General features: G+C 38.1%; 1 protein-coding gene across 8 annotated transcripts in view; it reads left to right on the top strand.

Annotated features, from left to right (window-relative positions):
* DMD (dystrophin) overlaps positions 1–19,104 on the top strand; it is a 1,139,896-nt gene that overhangs the window by 218,324 nt on the left and 902,468 nt on the right. For all 8 annotated transcript variants that reach the window (XM_064473561.1, XM_064473589.1, XM_064473531.1 and 5 more), the window contains exon 6: positions 6,966–7,138. In XM_064473561.1, the coding sequence (XP_064329631.1) occupies positions 6,966–7,138 (173 nt within the window). The remainder of the gene's footprint in view (positions 1–6,965; positions 7,139–19,104) is intronic.

Genomic DNA, 19,104 nt, shown 5'->3' on the forward strand with positions numbered 1-19,104 from the left:
TTTAATGAAATAATCACATTTGTTGCTTTTCGCTGCTGACCCATCCTGCCAATAATTCTTTTTAGAACACTAAAAGGCTGCTATGCTGACAATTTATTAAAGTAGATGTGACTCATTTAGATTCCTTTCTCTTTGGATAGAAAGGGGGTATTATTATCTAGATCTTGTAAAAACCAACATGGTGGACAAGGACAATTATATAAAAAAACTCAGAGACAGCAGTAAAATAAAAATTCAAAAAGAACTATCATTTAGATACTCTGGGTCTGCGTGTTTATATGAATCTGGGCTAAGAGACTGTCCATTTGTGTTGGCTCTATTCCCCAAGCAATAATCTACAAGCTTTTCATAGCATTACAAGAAAAGATGGTGGGAAACAAAGCCTAAAACACTTTACTTTAAACACTCCTATCAAAAATCACATGTGCATCATTCATTGAAGTGGGGAACATTTTTTTTTCTAATTTTGCAGGACATGTAGTGAAAGGAACAGAGAAAAGCTGCAAATTGTTAAATCACTTCTTCCTTTTTCTCCCATTCCGATACTCCTAGTTTAATTGCGTAACATTGTTCTAACTTACTTATTAAGAGCAGATGGAATATGAAAACTAGATGTGCAACTTTTACATATAATCCTTGAATCACTGTGTTTTAATTTATATGAATTATGGACTGAGATGACTATTCATGCTCATATTTTGATTTGTTCATATTTTATCCTGAAGCAGTGTTAAAGATGTGCTTTAGTATTAGCTGTGTACTTATTCATTTTTCTTTCAGCTTTTCCCACCATTCCTCTTAACACATTCTTGCACACACACAGAAAACACACATGTTCCCTGGTATTGCATGGTGAGGTTTTTGACAGCAGGCATGTGCTCTTGGAGTACCCCTTGATTGCAGTACATAGGTGATTTGTTTCAAGCTTCATCCTGAGCCTGGTGATAATTCAACAACTACCCATATATGAAAAGTCCAGGGATCATATTTACAAAGCAGTTGTTAAAGGTGTGACACTTTCTCGGCATGGTCATAATGATTTAGTCCATGTTTAGTCTATACTTTGAGTCCTGCACTTCAGTTTGTTCTATTCATGGATTACCAAAAGGAAGTGAACTGAATGTGCTGGACTTCTCTTTTTATTCAAAATTTTGTAAAGAAATTTCTAATTTGGCTAGAATTCAATTTCAGCTTCTTTCCTAAAGAGTAGCTAAAGCCCAGTTGGCAAGAAGAAGACATTATTGTATAATAACCCTGTAACTGTTGCAAAATGATGAAAAATTAAAAAATAATATAAAGCCAGATTTGTACTTGGGCTTTTCTCTTTTTAAACAAAACTCAGGAGATGATGGTTTGCTGCCTATTTCCTGTGAAGGACTGAAACTGTTCAAAGTGAATTTGCTTATTTACAGCTCTGTGAAGAAAATCTTTGTTCTTTTCCAGATTTTCTTTCAAGTTTTGAAGTGATTTGCATGATCTACAATATGTCCATGATTGTTCTGCCCTGTTTATGGGTTGGTACTCTCTTATATATTGACAGTACTTTTGGTGAAACAAAGCTGTAAGTTTCTTAAGAAAGGGTACTTCTTCCCATTGGTACCATTTTGCCTATCACAGATTGTTCTTGGCACTGAACAGCTGGAAGCACGGCAAGGTGTCGTTAAAGACTAAGTTATGGACTCAGGGCTCCCAAACTTATCTGTCAATTGTATACAGCTGGGTAAAACATCTCATTACCTGTGATAACTTATCGAGACTACTATATTAGTTTGTAGTCTGTGAAAGGCCTAAAAAAATTAATAGTAATACACAGGCTATTTGATTTAGTGCATGCTGCTTGTGCAATTTGTGTTTGACGGTGCAATCCTTTTGCAAATCCTTTTGCAAATCCTTTTGCTTTCTGATTCCAAGAACTTACAGTCCGGAGAAGAGTCACCTACAGGAAGTTTTTCTGCCTGCACATAAAAAAAAAAAATAATAAAATAATACAAGTTGTATGGACAGTTATTTTGTTGCAGATGAACAGGCAAGAACCTTTTTCCAGTTTCACATCCTGTAGCCAGGACCACTTTAGGACAGAACCATACTTATATACAACAACAAGACTGTCTTACAAAAACGTCAACCTCTTTGTGTAAAATGTAAAAAAAAAAAAAAAAGACATGGTAGAAGAAAGGTGCACAAAAGGACTAATGAGGCAGTACCAGTCCAAGTAGATATCAGCAGTCCCATCAAGGAGAGGCAGTGGTAGAGGCATTGCAGCAGACAAGATTTGATTTCAGTTTAGTAGAAATCTTGTGGCTTTCTGTATTGCCTCTGGGAATTGTGTCCTTTGTTATTTAGCCTGTTTTTCAGGGGAGTCCTTATTGTGGCCTTCCAGTACTTAAAGGGGGACTATAGGAAGGATGGGGGCAATCTCTTCAGCAAGGCTTGTTGTGACAGGACACGGGGTAATGGTTTTAAAGTAAAGGAGGGTTTTAAGGACTGGATATAAGGAAGAAATTTTTTACAATGAGGGTGGTGAAACACTGGCACAGGTCGCACAGAGAGGCCATAGCTGTCCCAACCCTGGAAACATTCATGGCCAGGCTGGACGGGGCTCTGAGCAACCTGATCTAGTTGAAGATGTCCCTGCTCACTGCAGAGGGGTTGGACTAGCCGAACTCTAACAGTCCCTTCCAACCCAAACCATTCCATGATTCTATGGTTCTATGATTACTATTAAAAGTTTCACTGAAGTTGAACCATCGTTCTGAGTTGAGCACCTGCTGCCATAGCTCTTTATAGTACTGAATCTATCAGAGTTTCTGTCTTTGAAGGCTGCTGCCTTCTTTCTCACAGTTCTGTGACCCCAGCCTCACTACAGCATTAACATTTAAGCAAAACCAAAATAAAACTATTAAATTCTGAACTGTTACATTTGACAAAGACTTGTAAGAGTGGTGTGGAAAAAACATTCTATACAGCAGTGTGCAAGTTGTTTTGTTTTGTTTTTAAAAACAAACTTATTTTCATATAGAGCATGGAAAAAAAACCTAGCAAAAATCTTTGGTAAGAGTCACAGCCAAAATCTTTACTTTCTTCAGAAAAAAAAAAAAGCAAAATAATAGGCATATATATAATGCAAATATTTCGGAGAAAGATGCATTTAAAAAGTCAGTCAGCCTCATTTGGAGACCTATTAGAAGCATCAGGCCTGTTACACCCTTGTTGGAGAACCAGTATTTTAACTGGAATTACCATTATATTTTATTTTGTATTATAATGGTGGAAATGAAATACTAACAGTTATGTCAATCCACCTTGAATCAATGAGCAAAGAATATCCTTTACTTTGATACGTGTCATGAACATCTATGAAAGTGTTCTTAAAAGAGTTCTTTAAAATGTGCTTTGAAAGGGTTTAGTGGATTCTAGCTGTAAAAATGTAATCCGTGCAGTGAGAATGCCTGAAATATAGCAGGTAAAAAATTCTAAGTCATTCTGTCAGGGAGCTGTAAGGTCCCTATTTGACTGAGAAAAAAGAAAACACCTTGCTTTGGGCATAATTTTTTCAGATTCTCTCCTTGCCTTCCTCTATTCTAGGTGCTGGCATCCTGAAACCAAGTGCCAGTCTTATAAAATGTTATGTGCCTGAGTGTTGGTTTTAGGTGAATCAGATGTAGGGCAAGCCTGATATCATGCCATGTTCTTAGTCACCTTACATGCACACAGCTATGCATGCACAGACTCCAGGACATGGTCCTGCAGCGGGGAGATCAGAGGTCCACTACTGCCATGAGCCAGGCCCGGTAACGCTGCTTTTGGCCACTTCTCAGTGTGGTGCTGAGAATAACAGCACTCCCATTCTGTTCACAGCTTTTAGTTTGGCAGTTTGACATTTCAGAAGTCATGTTGGTGGCTTCTGTGTTGCCCTTTTCCCCCCTTCTATTCAAAATTTAATCTTTTCTTATTGCTGTAGTATAGGGCCATTCTCCAGCAAGAGCAAGTATTTCTATTCTCTGTAAGTTGGTGTTTCCTGCACCTTAAGGCTTTGTTTCCTGCCAGGATATACTGCATTAGAATGGAGAGGTAACAAAGAAATTAGTATGAGAGGTCAACTCATCATTTGACAGCAAGAGGCAGAGCATACTAGACACTTTGAAATGGCTGTAGGTTTTGAGCCTGGATGCTGAGGGAGCTTATCCATCCAAAAGCTCTTCAGGCTGGCATGATCACAGCTCTACATAAAACTCTTTCTGAACAGTATATCTAAACCAAGAAGCCTTAAAAAAGTTTCCTTCTAACCTCAATGTCAGCCAGCACTTTTCAGCTCAGACCCTGGTCTTGCTTCGGAGCCCAGCTGTCCTGCGGGCAGTGTGGTGCCGCGCCCACAGCGGCGTGGCGCGGTCTAGCACGGTGCTGTGTGGTGCTGCCAAGGTGCCAGGTGGGGTGGGAGGGAAGGCGTCATCCCTTGGGGTGCTCAGAAGGACAAGGTGGATCCAGGTGTAGAAGGGGACTTTTCCACCATTTCTCACTGAATAGGAAGTGACCTCAGCCTTTTACCTTTTTACCTCATTATTTCAAATGCCTGCCATTCCCTAGGAGACAAAAAACCAAAAACCAAAAAACCCACAAACAAACAAAAAACCAACCATAGAGTCTTCCCTGCTGCAGAGACATGCAGGAAATGAGTAAAACTTTACCCATTGTCAGCGTACTAAACTCAACAAGAGGAGTTTGAAACTATTTTTTATTTATTTACTCAAAAGTAGAAATAAATGCTAAGTTTTTGGCTTCATCTCTTTAAATCAAAAGAACTATCACCTGGATTCTTCCGAATAATTGCCTTCCTGACAACTCATTGTTTTATTGTTTTTACCTAATTTCATCTGTTTGTACTTATTGTTCCTTTCTCTTATGTTAATGTCAACTCAAACACTTGATCTTTTCTATATGTGATGAACTTCTCTATTTCTAAATCTTGTGTTTCTGGATTCATTCAGCTATCTTTTTATATGAATGTTGATGTATTTTCCAAATGTTAAAGTTTGCTTATAATATTGAGATAAATCTTCATTTGTAAATACAAACACACGATAAAAATACAAAATGAACAGTGAAATCTTGGCTTGAACAATTTTTCATTACCATAATTTCAGTATTTTTTAGTTTTTCATATTGTTTAAGTTTGCAGCAATAGATGCTGGTCTTGAAACTTTTCTTATTTTTAGCATGTGGATTCATGAAAAAAAAACAAAAAAATTTTGTATTTTGATACTAGTGAAGGGATTTTACCTGGAAATACAGGAAGCAAATCTCTTAGCTTCTTGCTGAATTACGTAAATCTACTTTGGCAGTTCTCAATAATGAAGACACTAAAAATATTAATGAGAAACTCAAAATACCCACTCAGGCATATGAAGCAAAGCTAAAGACTATATTTCCTAATTTTCTTAAACTCTTTACTTTCTGTCTCCTGGTGTAGAAAAGGAGGCAACTATAAAATGCTGCTAATCTTATCTGAGAGATTTTTATATTCATTTTCATTGGTGCAAATTACAATCTTAGCCTGAAGTTAGGAATGTGCCCCGTGAGATTTAAAGAGGATCAGTTCTCCTCCCATCTCAGAAACTAATAACATATAAAGTTAACTTTATACCTGAGTCTCAAGAGGAAAATTGAAAGCAGTGACACTCTTTGGGTAGAATGCATCTGAGATGTAAAAACAGAACATACTTCTGGTAATTAATTTCTTCACGTATTCAAAATATTGAACTAATTACTGTGAAACCAGCAAGCAACTTACCAGACTGAACAATAAAATGCTATCTATTTTTTCTACAGTATCATAGTAATTAGTTGTTGTTGTTGTTGTTGTCATCGATTATTCGTGGAGATTACACCTTCTGCATGTTATCTTATAGTTTTTACAATTTCAGAGTGGTCCATCGTTTATCATAAAATAGCTTCTACAGTGAATATTGTTCGACTGATACTGTCTGCAGAGCAATTCAAGTGGAGAATTATAACGACCATAAGTGAATAAACAACAATAAGCAACTTCATAGTTAAATTACATGTTTGGGAGTATTTTAAAAGAGCTGCTAATCTTTCCAAGATACATGGAGAAAGCAATTAATTAAAAGGGAATACTTTACTGGAAAATAAATTATAGACTTCTTAGTAGAAGTTTTGCATGCTCTTTCACTAGTAAAGAAGTTGCTAAGAAATATATAAATGACTGCATTATGTCAAACTCCAGGCTAATATATTTAGAATCCCTCAGAATTAATGGCTTTTTATAAAACAATAACTGTAGGTCAGTGAGCTTTCTCTAATGAAAAAGGAATTTTAACTATTAATTTTTTAAAAGTTTAAAAAATTAGGCATATGCAACTCTCAATGCATCCAATGAAATTCACTTTTCATCCAAGTGCGTGTATGCAAGTATAGTTTGCACATTTATGTCAGAAAAGTTATCTGCTGTGCACTGAGCACATTTATTTTTCCTTGGTACTTATTTCAACTCTGTCAATGAGAGAATAATGTTTTTCATCATTTTAGCAACTTTTGCTATAATGTATTATATTAACTAAGGATATATTTCCAGAGCAAGGAAAACCACAAGAAGAAATACTTAGTTTGAACAAACTCTGTTCCTATAAGTGGTGCAAGGAAATGAGCCTTCTCTCTTCATGCACAACTGTTTTATGTGGCACAGGGATGAATGTACAGTATGCATCAACAATGGTGACCAAAAAGTCAATATCAGGTTTTCTTAAGGATTCAGACCTGACTACTATCATTATACTGTGACACCGGGTATTTTCTGTAATTACTTAGAAGGTTTTTCTTTAAGGCTTAAATCTTCAGGGGAAAAAAAAAAAAAAAAAAAAAAGGGGGAGGGTGGTTGTGTCAAAAAAAAAAAAAAGGCTTGTAATGAGTAAGTTGAATCATTGATGAAATTCTGTCTCCTATTGCAGGTCAAAGATGTAATGAAAAACATCATGGCTGGACTGCAGCAGACAAACAGTGAAAAGATTCTGCTGAGCTGGGTCCGCCAATCTACTCGTAATTACCCACAGGTCAATGTTATCAATTTCACCAGTAGCTGGTCTGATGGATTGGCTTTCAATGCACTCCTCCACAGTCACAGGTAGGAAAACTAACTCTTCATTATTTTAGTGAGATTGTAACAGACAGCTGTAACAGGGCTTGAAGCTGGTGTATCTATTATGTGGGGTTTTTAGCTGCTTCCTGTGTGGGTGTTTCAGCGTTCTTTTAAATGTCTGTCTGTTTGCTTTCACCTGGGTTCTGCATCTGGCATCAGACTGAATCCTTCTGTGGAAAGAGAGGGTCTGAGCTTTTCACAGCACTATGAATATCTCCAGTTCAGATCCTTTTCTGGAATTTCAGTGCATATACCAGGTAGAGAGTCTCAAGGAGTACAGGCTTGGAAACTTTTGAGAAGACCAAGAAATAGATCCAAAATGAAACCCTTGAGGTTGTCCTAGAGGGAGAAGGAGATTTGCCTGTGGGGACTTACAGTGGGAAGATGTAGAGGTTGTCAAAAGCCTCTGACAGCTGCTGAATTGAAAGTATGGATTTGTCTCGAAAGGACACAGCTGGAGAAGGTAGCCTTTTTTTTCCAAAACTTTCACGTTGTTCCCCCAGCTGATTTAAGTTTTCACCCTTTCTCAGAAATAGTCTTGTTCTAGTCTGTGCTGTATAAAACACTACCTTTAGTGAGTCAGTGTTCTCTGGTGGTTCTGTGCACTTGGCTTAAGGAGGGTGTGTAAGCCAGTCTATCTTAAAGGTCTAGTTCTAGCCACTACTGGTTTTAAAGTAGTCCTTATTACTCCAAAGTGGTAAGCCTCCTGATCTCTCTTCTCCTACTTCTATAGCCTGCAAGGTGGATGACTGCTCCAAGTTATCAGTTGGTTGAGTTTTAGGACAACTAAATGGGTATGTTCTGTTTGGTACGAGACAACAGGGATTTACAAGATAGTAGTACAAGTCAGGCCAATTTTTTTTTAGCTGCATTAAAGGCTTAAAATAAAATGAGGCAAAATACTTCTAAAAGGATAGTCTGAGACAATATGTGCTTTCCAGCTAAAGCAGTGAAGAGCTGCAGATATTTCTTTCCAAAATTTTCACTGGCTCATGTAATTGTTTCTGAATGAAACTGTCTGATTAAGTCTACTGCTGTTGTATTCTGAAGACTAACACTGACAGCCAGTTACAGCAGCTATGCCTTACACCACCATCCCAGGTACAATAAGCATCTCTTGCTCTGTGTCCATTTTTTCACCCTTCATACGCCTGGGAGCCTTGAATAGATCTGACTGAACTAAGGTCCAAGACCTTGCAATTACAAGTGTTGTTTGCCTGTAATGTTAGGAATGAGGCATTATCTTAAGGAAGAATTTATTACACTCTGAAAGGGCTCCGTGTATGTGTTTCACCTGCATTCAGTATTTATAACATTAACAACGGCCTTCCCCACCATCCTGCTGTTACTCCGCTGCTGATGCGCTCACACCTTCTTGTAAGTGCTTATGTGGGTATTAAAAGAATTGCATTTGGGAAGCTAAATAAGAAAAGAACTACAATATAGTGACGGTCACTAGCTTTTGATAACTACTTTATTCATTGGTCATTCATTAAAATGTGGTTTGGTGGGGGTTTTTTTTCAAACCCTCTCTAAGTGTACTCTTTTTTTTTTGTTGTTATTTCTGCTGATGATAATTTCTCATTTTAATTTGCTCTGTCTCTCATTTCTTAAGTGATTTCATTCTGGTGGACCTGAATATAACAATGCAATTATCCTGTAGAAATCAATTAATCCCTTTCTTTCTAAATATCTGATTCCATGCTTGTAGGTGATTAAAATAAATAAGTAAAGCTTTGTACAGGATACTCTGTCTGCATCATTCACCTTCATGTAAGCTCTGTTACAGTGTGGGAGCTAGAATACCTTTTCATCTTCCTAAAACATTGTCTATACATAGCCTTATTAAGTGGGAAAATGCTGGTTTTAACTCAAACACCAGGTTACTTAAGTCACTCTGGAACTCAGTGTTACAGAAAGGACTGAGTGATTTCTACTACTTTTGGTGGTATGCTGCTGCCCTGTGGCATTGGATACAGCTGGGGAAGGAAAAATAGATATGCCTCAAAGGGAAAATATTTCAAAAAAAGCCAAAAAATAGTTATGCTGAAATTATGTTGGCTAACTAATTATTACTGTAGACTCAAAGCCTAAAACTGGTAGTATTTTATGGCATTGTAACTACCTTGATTTCATTTTCAGCAAATCAGTGCAGCAGAAGGCCAAAGTGGTGGCATGTCTTTCCTCCTAGACAAAATATCAGACTCTCTGTTTCCTGATTAGGGTATCTGATACTCAGATATTCAGATTGTGTGCTCTACAGGTTCATGCAATATCATCTGGTGTCTGAAATCAGTAATCAGAAATTCCTTTTTGTCTCTCTCTGTAAGAAGATCTCCAGAAGTCTGAGCAGAGGCTCGTATTCAGGAGCAGTCCCTGGTGGGGAAGGCAGTTGCCTGCCTAGGCCACATTGGGATTGTCTAGACAAAATAAGTGTTTGTGTGTCATACTTTATGCACTGCTGTGTTCAGTTCAGTGCAAAGTTCACTTGTGAACATTCATTTCCTGCTCACTACAATTTATGCACTTTATTCGGGTTTTCTAAACTGCAAGGGCTGCAAAACTTAAGCTTGCTTTTACTCTTCTTGAGTCTGCTGCCGTAAATCTTGCATAGCTTTCTTTACAGTGAGCCTATCTTCAATAGAAGTGAAAAAGAATTACTCCACAAAACTCTTGTCTCTTTCCCAGTAGTTAGAGGACTCATCTGGGAAACGGCAAGTGTACGTTCACGTTCCCTGAGGCAAGTCCCCAAGACACACCTGTTGTCTTCTTCTGGACTTTAACCACTAAGTTATTCCGCAAAAGTCTCAGAGGAAGACCCAATGTTCTCTGAAGCCCTAAGTCAGTTATTTTTAAGAGAACCTCTGTGTTTAGTGCATCCTCTATATTGATTTTTGGTGACTGCGCTTCATGCTTAATATGCAGGAGCACTAAATTGCCCTTCAAGATTCAAGATGCAATCAATAAAAGAGGTACACTAAGACACTCTGAGTGTTCAGGATCACCTAGCTCTATCTTATAAGAATAAAAAGCCTTCTCTAAGAAGTGTTGACACCTGACTTGGTCACTCTAAAATGCAGGTACCTACCTACTTCTTGGGTGTCAGAGTGTCTTGGCTTTGTGCCTAAAGAAGACAGTTTGAATATACACTTAAGCTGATCAACACCGGTTTACGTAAAATCTCAGAGAAACCTGTGTCTTACACATCCTATGCTTTATTAATATTTTGTGGTTTACATACATAGAATGACAAGCCCTCTGAAGAGAAGCACTTTGAATTTAGGTCCTCCGTTTTCCCTCTTTGATTTTGTGTTTCTCCAGTTCTCCTGTTCTACTTCTTTGTCTACCATTTTCTTGTTCTACATAAAGTTTGGTCCAGATATTCTTTTTTTTTCCTATCTTCCTCTGAGCTTATTAGTCTGTATTTCATTAATTCACCTTTTCCATTGTCTTTTTTCCTCCTTCCTGATTGTCCCTTTCTACAATGTGTTTCAGTACCTTTCTTTCTCCCAGCAATTTTTATACTGAAATGGGCTCTTGAAGAAAAGCAAGGATTTGTCATTCTAACTGTCAGAACAGCTATGGTTGTCTTTATGGTTACTTAGGGAATAACCTAGTACATATATAAAATACATTGGTGGAAAAATTAATTTTTAAAGATTTAAAACATATGTTCATCATTCCTGAAATGTTAAAGACTTTCCTGGTTTAATTGTAAAAAATAGGCTTTACTACAAATAGTAGCTTCTACTTTTTTGACATTGAAGTCTTTGAGTTTAGCCTTCAGGTGTATTTCAGAGGTAAGCCATAAGCCTTCCACGTTGACCCTCAGGCTGTAATTTGTATGCGTTGTCTTCGTCACATTTAGATGTTCTCAGAAATGGAAGCAGAATTAGTCTGAAAAAGGGCTAGTCATAATTTGAAAATCAGGTATGATAATGAACTCATATAGTGAACCTGGTGCCTGATGTGTGTATCTTTTGCCAATTTTAGTACTATTCCTAGACTCTCTTCTACCAGAAAAAAAAAACCAAACCAAACAGTAAAACAAACAAAAATCTCTCCAACACTGAAAGAATCACAGAATCACAGAATCCCAGGTTGGAAGGGACCTCAAGGGTCATCTAGTCCAACCTTTCTAGGAAGAGCAGAGTCTAAACAAGATGGCCCATTACCCTGCCCAGACGACTCTTGAAGGTGTCCAACGTGGCCGAGTCAACCACTTCCCTGGGGAGATTATTCCAATGGGTGACTGTCCTCAGTGTGAAAAATTTCCCTCTGGTGTCCAGTCGGAATCTCCCCAAGAGCAACTTGTGTCCATTCCCCCTTGTCCTTTCCATGTGACTCCGTGTAAAAAGGGAGTCTCCATCTTCTTTGTAAGAATGATGCTAGCCAAATTTTTCCCATAGTATTTAGGCTCTCTGAAAGTGCGGGAAGATTCTGGTAGCATTGAAGTGATTTCTTTTTTACATCTATAGGAATCAGTCTCTCACAATATGCAAAAGTTAAATTTTCTTTTCTAAACTCAGCCCTATTTCATTTGCTTTTAAAAACAGCACTTCACAATACTTTTATGGTATAATTTTAAGAATGATGTTTTGGTGTAAAGTAGTAAGCTATTAAGATCAGTTACTACATGCTGTGGTTAGTTCTACTGTGTACCTAAAACTCACTAGTAGTTTTACAATTAGATTTTTCTTTTTAAAATATTTCATGCCTTTTTTTATAACTACATCAAAATATACACTATACTGTAGTCTCTATATTACCTCATCTGATATATTGGCTGAGTGCTCAAATTTTTAATTTGTAACTTACTAGAAATAGATCTAATTAACATTCTACTTTCAGAAAACACTACATACAGTAAGTCGGAAATTTTCTTGACACACTGGTTTACTGTGATTTCAGGGAAATGAAATTAGCTTTTTTGTGATCTTTTTGCAGCTCATGGCAGATAATGGCAAATAATTTTGAAGGAAATACATCTAAACATTAAAATAAATAACAGTATATACTATCTTATGATTACAGTAATTTTTGTGTCTTTGATTTGTCCTTCAACAGCTTTTATGTTCAGCCTAAATTTACAGCCTCTCTTACATTTTTGTTGCACTAACTTTGTGGGCAGCATCTTTTGACTGTGGGGATGGGGAAAGGAGAATAGCAGGAGGAAGCTGATTGAGTAGATAAAGATGGAAGACAGACTTACCTCTCTTCTTGGTTTTGATGTTAACGCACTCTGGAGTTGCTACTAACAATATATTCCATGTGTCCATCTGGTCTTTAAAAAGGAAAAATCAACCCCCAGCCTCTCTTACATCATGTTCATGTACTTTTCTAAGTATATAATTCAATTTGATTGCTAAATAGTATTTATCTGTTTCACCATAAAGTATCAAGGCTGAGTGACTGTGTGAAACATTTCAGGACAGGCACTGCATTATAGAAAGTATCATTATATTCATCATACTCATAGTCGAGGTCCTTTTTGTCAAGGAATAAACACATTGGAAAGTTGTTACAACTTGGCCTTTCTTCTTTTTATACCACTGTCATATTTTAGGTATTTCCCCTTCAAAACCATCCTAGGTAGTACTAAATCATCTTTGTCCATGGTTCAGGTGCAAAAAGCTAAAGAATGGAGGAAAAAAGAGTTAAGGCAGCCTTGTTGAATTCCCACAACAATATATGTGCACAAGAACGGGGACTCAAGCTCTGAAATTCCTTAAACTCCTGTGACATGGAAGGCTTAAATGCTGTTATTAAGGAGAGGATACTGGCTTTACATGAATCACCCAAAAGATCTAATATGGTTCCTTTTACTTCAATGATTGATAATAATGAAATCACTATGAACTAGAAATAACTAACAAAATGCATGTCTTAAAGGATGGGGGTTGGTTTGTTTTTATTTTATTATTTAAGTGGTGATATTTTCATTTCTCTTATATAATGTTTTCAGGGATGGGTAGGTGGCTTTTTTGTTTTGGTGGGTTTTGGTTTGGTTTGGTTTTTTTTTTTTAAGGAGGTTCATACAGGAGTGTGGAATTTGTATCTGGATGAATATTCTCAGTGTCTCCTTGAAGGGATTAAAAGAAAATAAGATACTACTATGAAACACTTACTACATAGACATAATACACTGTGAGAGCAGTACTCTCACTGAGAAGCTTTATCTTTCATAGTCTTTTAGCCCACCATTCCCTTGCTTATGGCTGACTTTTGTTTTGATCAGATATCACTAATGCCCTTTCGCTGTCATTTTACAAAGGGGCTTTACAAAAGGGGTTATTTTGAGCAGATATTCCCATTTGTGTAATCACCATCTCTCTATGGACATTTAGGCTCTCTAGCAGTTACTTTTAATACTGAGTGTGAGGAGCAATGAAGCATGGGTTACTTGGCAAAGCCACAAGGGCACATCAATGAGCCCAGGGTGAGAATTTTCAGAACATAAAGATAAATCTGGGATATGGCTCCTTGAATTAAATGCTCTGCATTGAACCAAATAAACAAGGCAGCAGCTGTGGAGTGGCTCCATCACCCTAGGAATGTACAGAAACTAAAATATTTTGCTAAGGAAGAAATGTCAGTTCTGCTACAGTTCAAACTCTCCCTACTTCAGGCTCCAGATCACAGAGAGGTTTCCCTGTTTACTTCTTGTAATCTTTATCCTCCAGATGGGTATCAGAGAGTGCTTTGCCTCTTTTCTCTAACTTTGTTGAGAATTGGGTGGGGTTTTTTTTGTTTGGTGGTGATTTTTTTGGTTTGCTGTTTTTTTCTTTTTTCCTCTTCTCCTAGTCCTTTAATCAGGATTTTGAAGTGGGGACAAGTAGTATTCATTAGCTTCATCCTTGCTTCTTTAAAATGCTTGAACTTAGGCCAGGTGACTGCCTTAAAAATGAGCACTTCATTGCAGCTGTTTCTGCTTCAGGGGGGCAGAGTCAGGAGGGGAGAAGGAAAATGGCATTAAAAAGAGGTCCTAGATAGAAGAAGCAAAAGTGTGTCTTCGGTAAGTTAAAAGCTAGAACTAAAAGCTATGGTATGAAGAGGTATGGAAATACTTTTATTGTAACAAGTCACTAGGTTATATGCTAGTTAACGGCTCTTGGTTTGTTTTAATTGTGGAAGTACTGAAGACATATACAAGATTTCCTTGGATAAGTAAAACTAGAACAACAGGTTATAACCTTAGCTAGGTGTTAATACAGCTTAAGAAAGCGACCTATAAAACACACATGGTGTTTCTTTGTGATGTTCATAACTACCTCTGTGTAATTTTTTTTTTTACCAAAAGTTATGTAAGTTATAAAGGTTGCTCTTTTAATGGCTCGTGATACTTTAGAAATGAGGCGCTTCAGAACATCTGAAGAAATTAAAACACTACATTCTCTGATATTAAAGTAGCTTCAAAATGTTTCACTTCTTTCCTTTAGAATTCTCCCTCTGGAGTGTCTGCTTTGATCTCTTACTTTTCTGGAATCTATACCTTTGTAGAATTCATTACTTTTTCAGGCTTCACTGCTGTATGCATCTTAGATGAATTAAGTTCAGATTGATATGGAAAAACTTATTTGAATGAATAAACATGTTATTTAGTAAGTAAAGAAACCAAACCCCAAAAACTCTGTTGATTTTTTTCTTCCCTGTTTATAAACTCTTGTGGGGGTTATTTGGTCATAATATCTATATGCACTCATGAAAATTAGCTTTCCATTTTTGACAAAGACTTAACACGTGGTCTCTGAGGAAAAATCACAGAATAGTAGGGGCTGGAAGGGACCTCTGGAGATCATCTTGACCAATAACAGTAAATTTTAAAGATGTGGTATGAAACTGTATTGCTGATAGGGGCTATGGCTAGGAACAGAGCACTGTGGTAGGATGAAGTTACTGGACATAGCTGTCTAACGCCTCCAAGTTTTGTTTTGTTGCTTGCTTTAAATCAGATGGTAACCTGTTGGTTTTGTAGTAACTGTGGTTTATTTTATCCATGATATGTCTGTATTTGTTTGGTTTTAGTATAGTTCAGATTAAATTTTCTTAGCATGGCTGCTCTATTTCCACCATAAATGAGATAATACATTGGGGGTGGGGGAGGGGCGGAAGTCCGTTTTATTCTTTGTGACCAACTACTTTCCTTGCAAATATATCTGGAGAAACTTCAGGTTTGTTTTACTCCCTTTTATTTCCCCTCTTCTTCCCTCCCTGCCATTGCCCCCCCCCCCCCCCCCCCCCCTTTATTTTTCCCCTCTTTGTTAGTTATAGGAAAGAACTGCAGGTACAAAATTACCTTATGTTCAATATACATGTTCATTTTACAGTACACTTCTCCATTTGAAGCCTTTAATCCTTTAAGTTTGGCTTACCATGATCTTGTCAATGTAATAAAAAATCAGTGCTGACTTAGCTGATCAGTGAGTGGCTAGATGGAATTTAACACATTCTAGCTAATTCTAGATTCTTTGAACGTGCTTATGCTTGTATGTGCTCAGGGAGAGTAGTGAAGACTGCTGGTTATTTCTTCTTGGCTTTACTCCCTGTCAGACATGAACCAAGCTGCAGATGAGAGAACAAATTTCTTCTCCCATTGTATAATTTGAACAATACAGAGAGAGAAAAAAAGTGGACAGTCAGTATTCTGTTTGTTCTCTTCTCTGCTGTTTCGTACCTTTTCATCCCTGGATTTATAACTCCTTAGAAAGCTAATAATAGTTGCTATTTGAAATTCTGTTTGTGGTGTTTCAGGCATTTTTAAAAGCTATTTGCCATATACTACAGTTCTTAATCTTCTAGGCTGTAATAACTCCTGCAATCATACTTGTCAGCATTGCTGTGTAAATATACTCAGTGAAATATCTGGTCACGTCACACTGAGAAGCTGATGCTTCAAGCTGACATTGTGAAATTCTTATTTTAGTGATGGTGCTACTGAAAAGTATATATGCAAGTATTCTTTCAACAAAGGGAAAATCTGGAAATTTAAATGGCTGTTGGAATAGGGAGAGCTTTTTGAATTTATTTTTTTTAATTAAGTTGATGTTTGTCAGAGCTGAGTTGCAGTAGATGGCTATACACACTTAAGTTGGCTTGGAATTTGTGCTGTCTTCTTTATATACAGTACTAAGAAAATTCATAAGAAACCTGTCAGTGACTTACTGGAGCTTAGTACTTTTACAGCTGTGTCTCAGAGGGTTCAAATTTTTGCTGTCTGTAGTAACTGTAAAAAGGGAGATGTTGCGTATGCTCTACACAAGGACAGACATGCACAGTTGAGCTAGTAAGCACGCAAATTCAACCAAAGTGTTCTACAACATGGTAGCTGAAACTCTGTTATTGAAACTTTAGTGTTAGAATGCTTGAGTGTTTAAAAATCAAACAAACAGAAAATCATTCTCTGTGTCTTATATCAAGAATCTTACTTCTACAGAAGATGTGATAATAGTCTTGGCCTATCTGGACACATTAACTAGAAAATATCCTCCTGGATTATGCAATTCAGAAGTTGGATGAAACTGAATGTCTAAGATACTATTAATGATGACAGAGGTTTTTCAAGAGGAATAAGACAGTATTGTGTCATTCCCCAATGAATAATTCTAAACTTTATTGTTGTTGCCCAGTGGAGTCCTGACTGGTTAGAAGACAGAATGTTCTTGTATATAAAATCTTATATCACCAAACGAGTCATGTTTGTGTGAAGATAATATGTTGCTCTGAGCAGCACAAGGGTGATTAGAACTTCAGACCAAATACCTGCAAAAACTTTTGTGGGGGGAGGTAGTCCCTTGGATATCATACCTTTCTTTTCTTCTCCTGAAATTTTTTGTCACTGAATAATCTTTTTACACCCTAGTCTGTCTACTATTTCTGCAACGCATCCTTGCAGAATTTGTAAGGAAGTCATAACAGATAGCTTTGTGGTTACTAGTGTTCTTTTTGCTAAATTTGATGTATGAGCTTATTCATCCTATGCCATATGCCAGCCAAAACATGTTAAATTTGGAGAGAATGAAGAATTGAAGAATATCCATATGCCTGTAGAGTAAGGTGAAGGAGTGTGGTGGGTTGACCCCAGTCAGCAGCTGAGAACCTGCACAGCTGCTTGCTTGCTTCTCCCCTTGCTCCCACAGGACAGAGAAGTGCACAGGAAGAGCAAAAGCAAGAAAACCCATTAGTCAAAGAGTTTAATAAATGAAGAAAAAAAAAAAAAAGACTAGAAAAACAAGCAATGCAAAAGGCAGTAACTCAGCATCTCTCACAAGCAGACTGATGCCCAGCCATTCTCCAAGTAGCAGCCACCTTGGAAGACAACCCCCTCCACTCCCCTCTTCCATTAGCCCAGTATTTATTGCTGAGCAAGCTATATAGTATGGACTATCCCTGTGGACAGTTTGGGTCACTTGACCCGGCTGTGTCCGCTTCCAGCTTCTTGCCCACCCCCAGCCTACTCACTTGGGGAGGCTGCAGGGAGGTTAAAAAGAGAACTTCTTGGTCCTGTGTAAGCAAGGTTCAGCAACATCCAAACGATTGGTTTATTAACACTGTTTTAACCACAAATCCAAAACACATGGACTGCTATGAAGAATGTCTGCTCCATCTCAGTCACACTCAGTACAAGGGTGCAAAAAATTGAACAGAAATAATCTGTATTTTGACTGTGTTTCAGAAAACAGACCAGTCTGAGATCACGGAATTTAATGCATCCATGACTAGAAAGAGAGATTATAATCTACATTTCCTCTCCCTCTCTATTCTACCTCCAGCCAAATTTGATATTTTGAAGTTATAAGCATGGAATCATTTAGGTTGGAAAAGATCTTTAAGATTATCAAGTCCAATCGTTAGCCAAATACTGCAAAGTCTACCACTAAACCATGTCCATAAGCACATCTACATGTATTTCAAATACCTCCAGGGGTGGTGACTCAATCATTTCCCTGGGCAGCCTGTTCCAGTGCTTGACAACCTTTTGATAAAGAAATTTTTCCTCACACCCAATCTAAACCTCCCCTCATGCAACCTGAGGTCATTTTCTTTTGTCCTATCACTATTTACTTGGGAGAAGAGACCAACACTCATCTTCCTACAACCTCCTTTCAGGTGGTTGTAGAGAGCAATAAGGTCTCCCCTCAGCCTCCTTTTTTCCAGACTAAATAACCCCGGTTCCCTCAGCTGCTCCTCATAAGACTTGTTCTCTAGACCCTTCAGCAGGTTCATTGCCCTTCTCTGGACATGCTTCAGCACCTCAGTGTCCCTCTTCTAGTGAGGGGCCCAAACCTGCACACAGTACTTGAGGTGTGGCCTCACCAGTGCCGAGTACAGGGGCACGATCACCTCCCTGCTCCTGCTGGCCGCACTATTCCTGAGACAAGCCAGGATGCTGTTGGCCTTCTTGGCCACCTGGGCACGCTGCTGGCTCATGTTCAGGCAGCTGTCAACCAACATGCCCAGGTCCTTTTCCTCCAGGCAGCTCTCCAGCCATTCCTCCCCCAGCCTTGTAGAGTGCATGGTGGTGTTGTGACCCAAGTGCAGGGCTCAGCACTTGGCCTTGTTGAGCCTTAAAAAGTTGGCCTTGGCCCATTGATCCAGCCTGTGCAGACCTCTCCTTACTGCCTTTCTACCCTCGAGCAGATTGAGACTCCTGCCCAATGTGGTGTCATCTGCAAACTTACTGAGGGTGCATTTGATCCCCTCATCCAGATCATTAATAAAGATATTAATCAAAACTGGCCCCAGTGCTGGGCCCTGGGGAACACCATTTTTGACTGGCTACCAACTGGATATAACTCCACTCTCCACAACTCTTTGGACTCAGCCATCCAGCCAATTTTTTACCCAGCGAAGCATATACCCATCCAAGCCATGAGCAGCTAGTTTTTCCAGGAGAATGCTGTGGGAAATGGTGTCAAAGGCTTTAGTAAAGTCTAGAACAGGTTAGTCAAGCA

Source organism: Phalacrocorax carbo, chromosome 1, assembly GCF_963921805.1.
Source record: "Phalacrocorax carbo chromosome 1, bPhaCar2.1, whole genome shotgun sequence".
In the NCBI taxonomy this organism is placed as follows: Eukaryota; Metazoa; Chordata; class Aves; order Suliformes; family Phalacrocoracidae; genus Phalacrocorax; species Phalacrocorax carbo.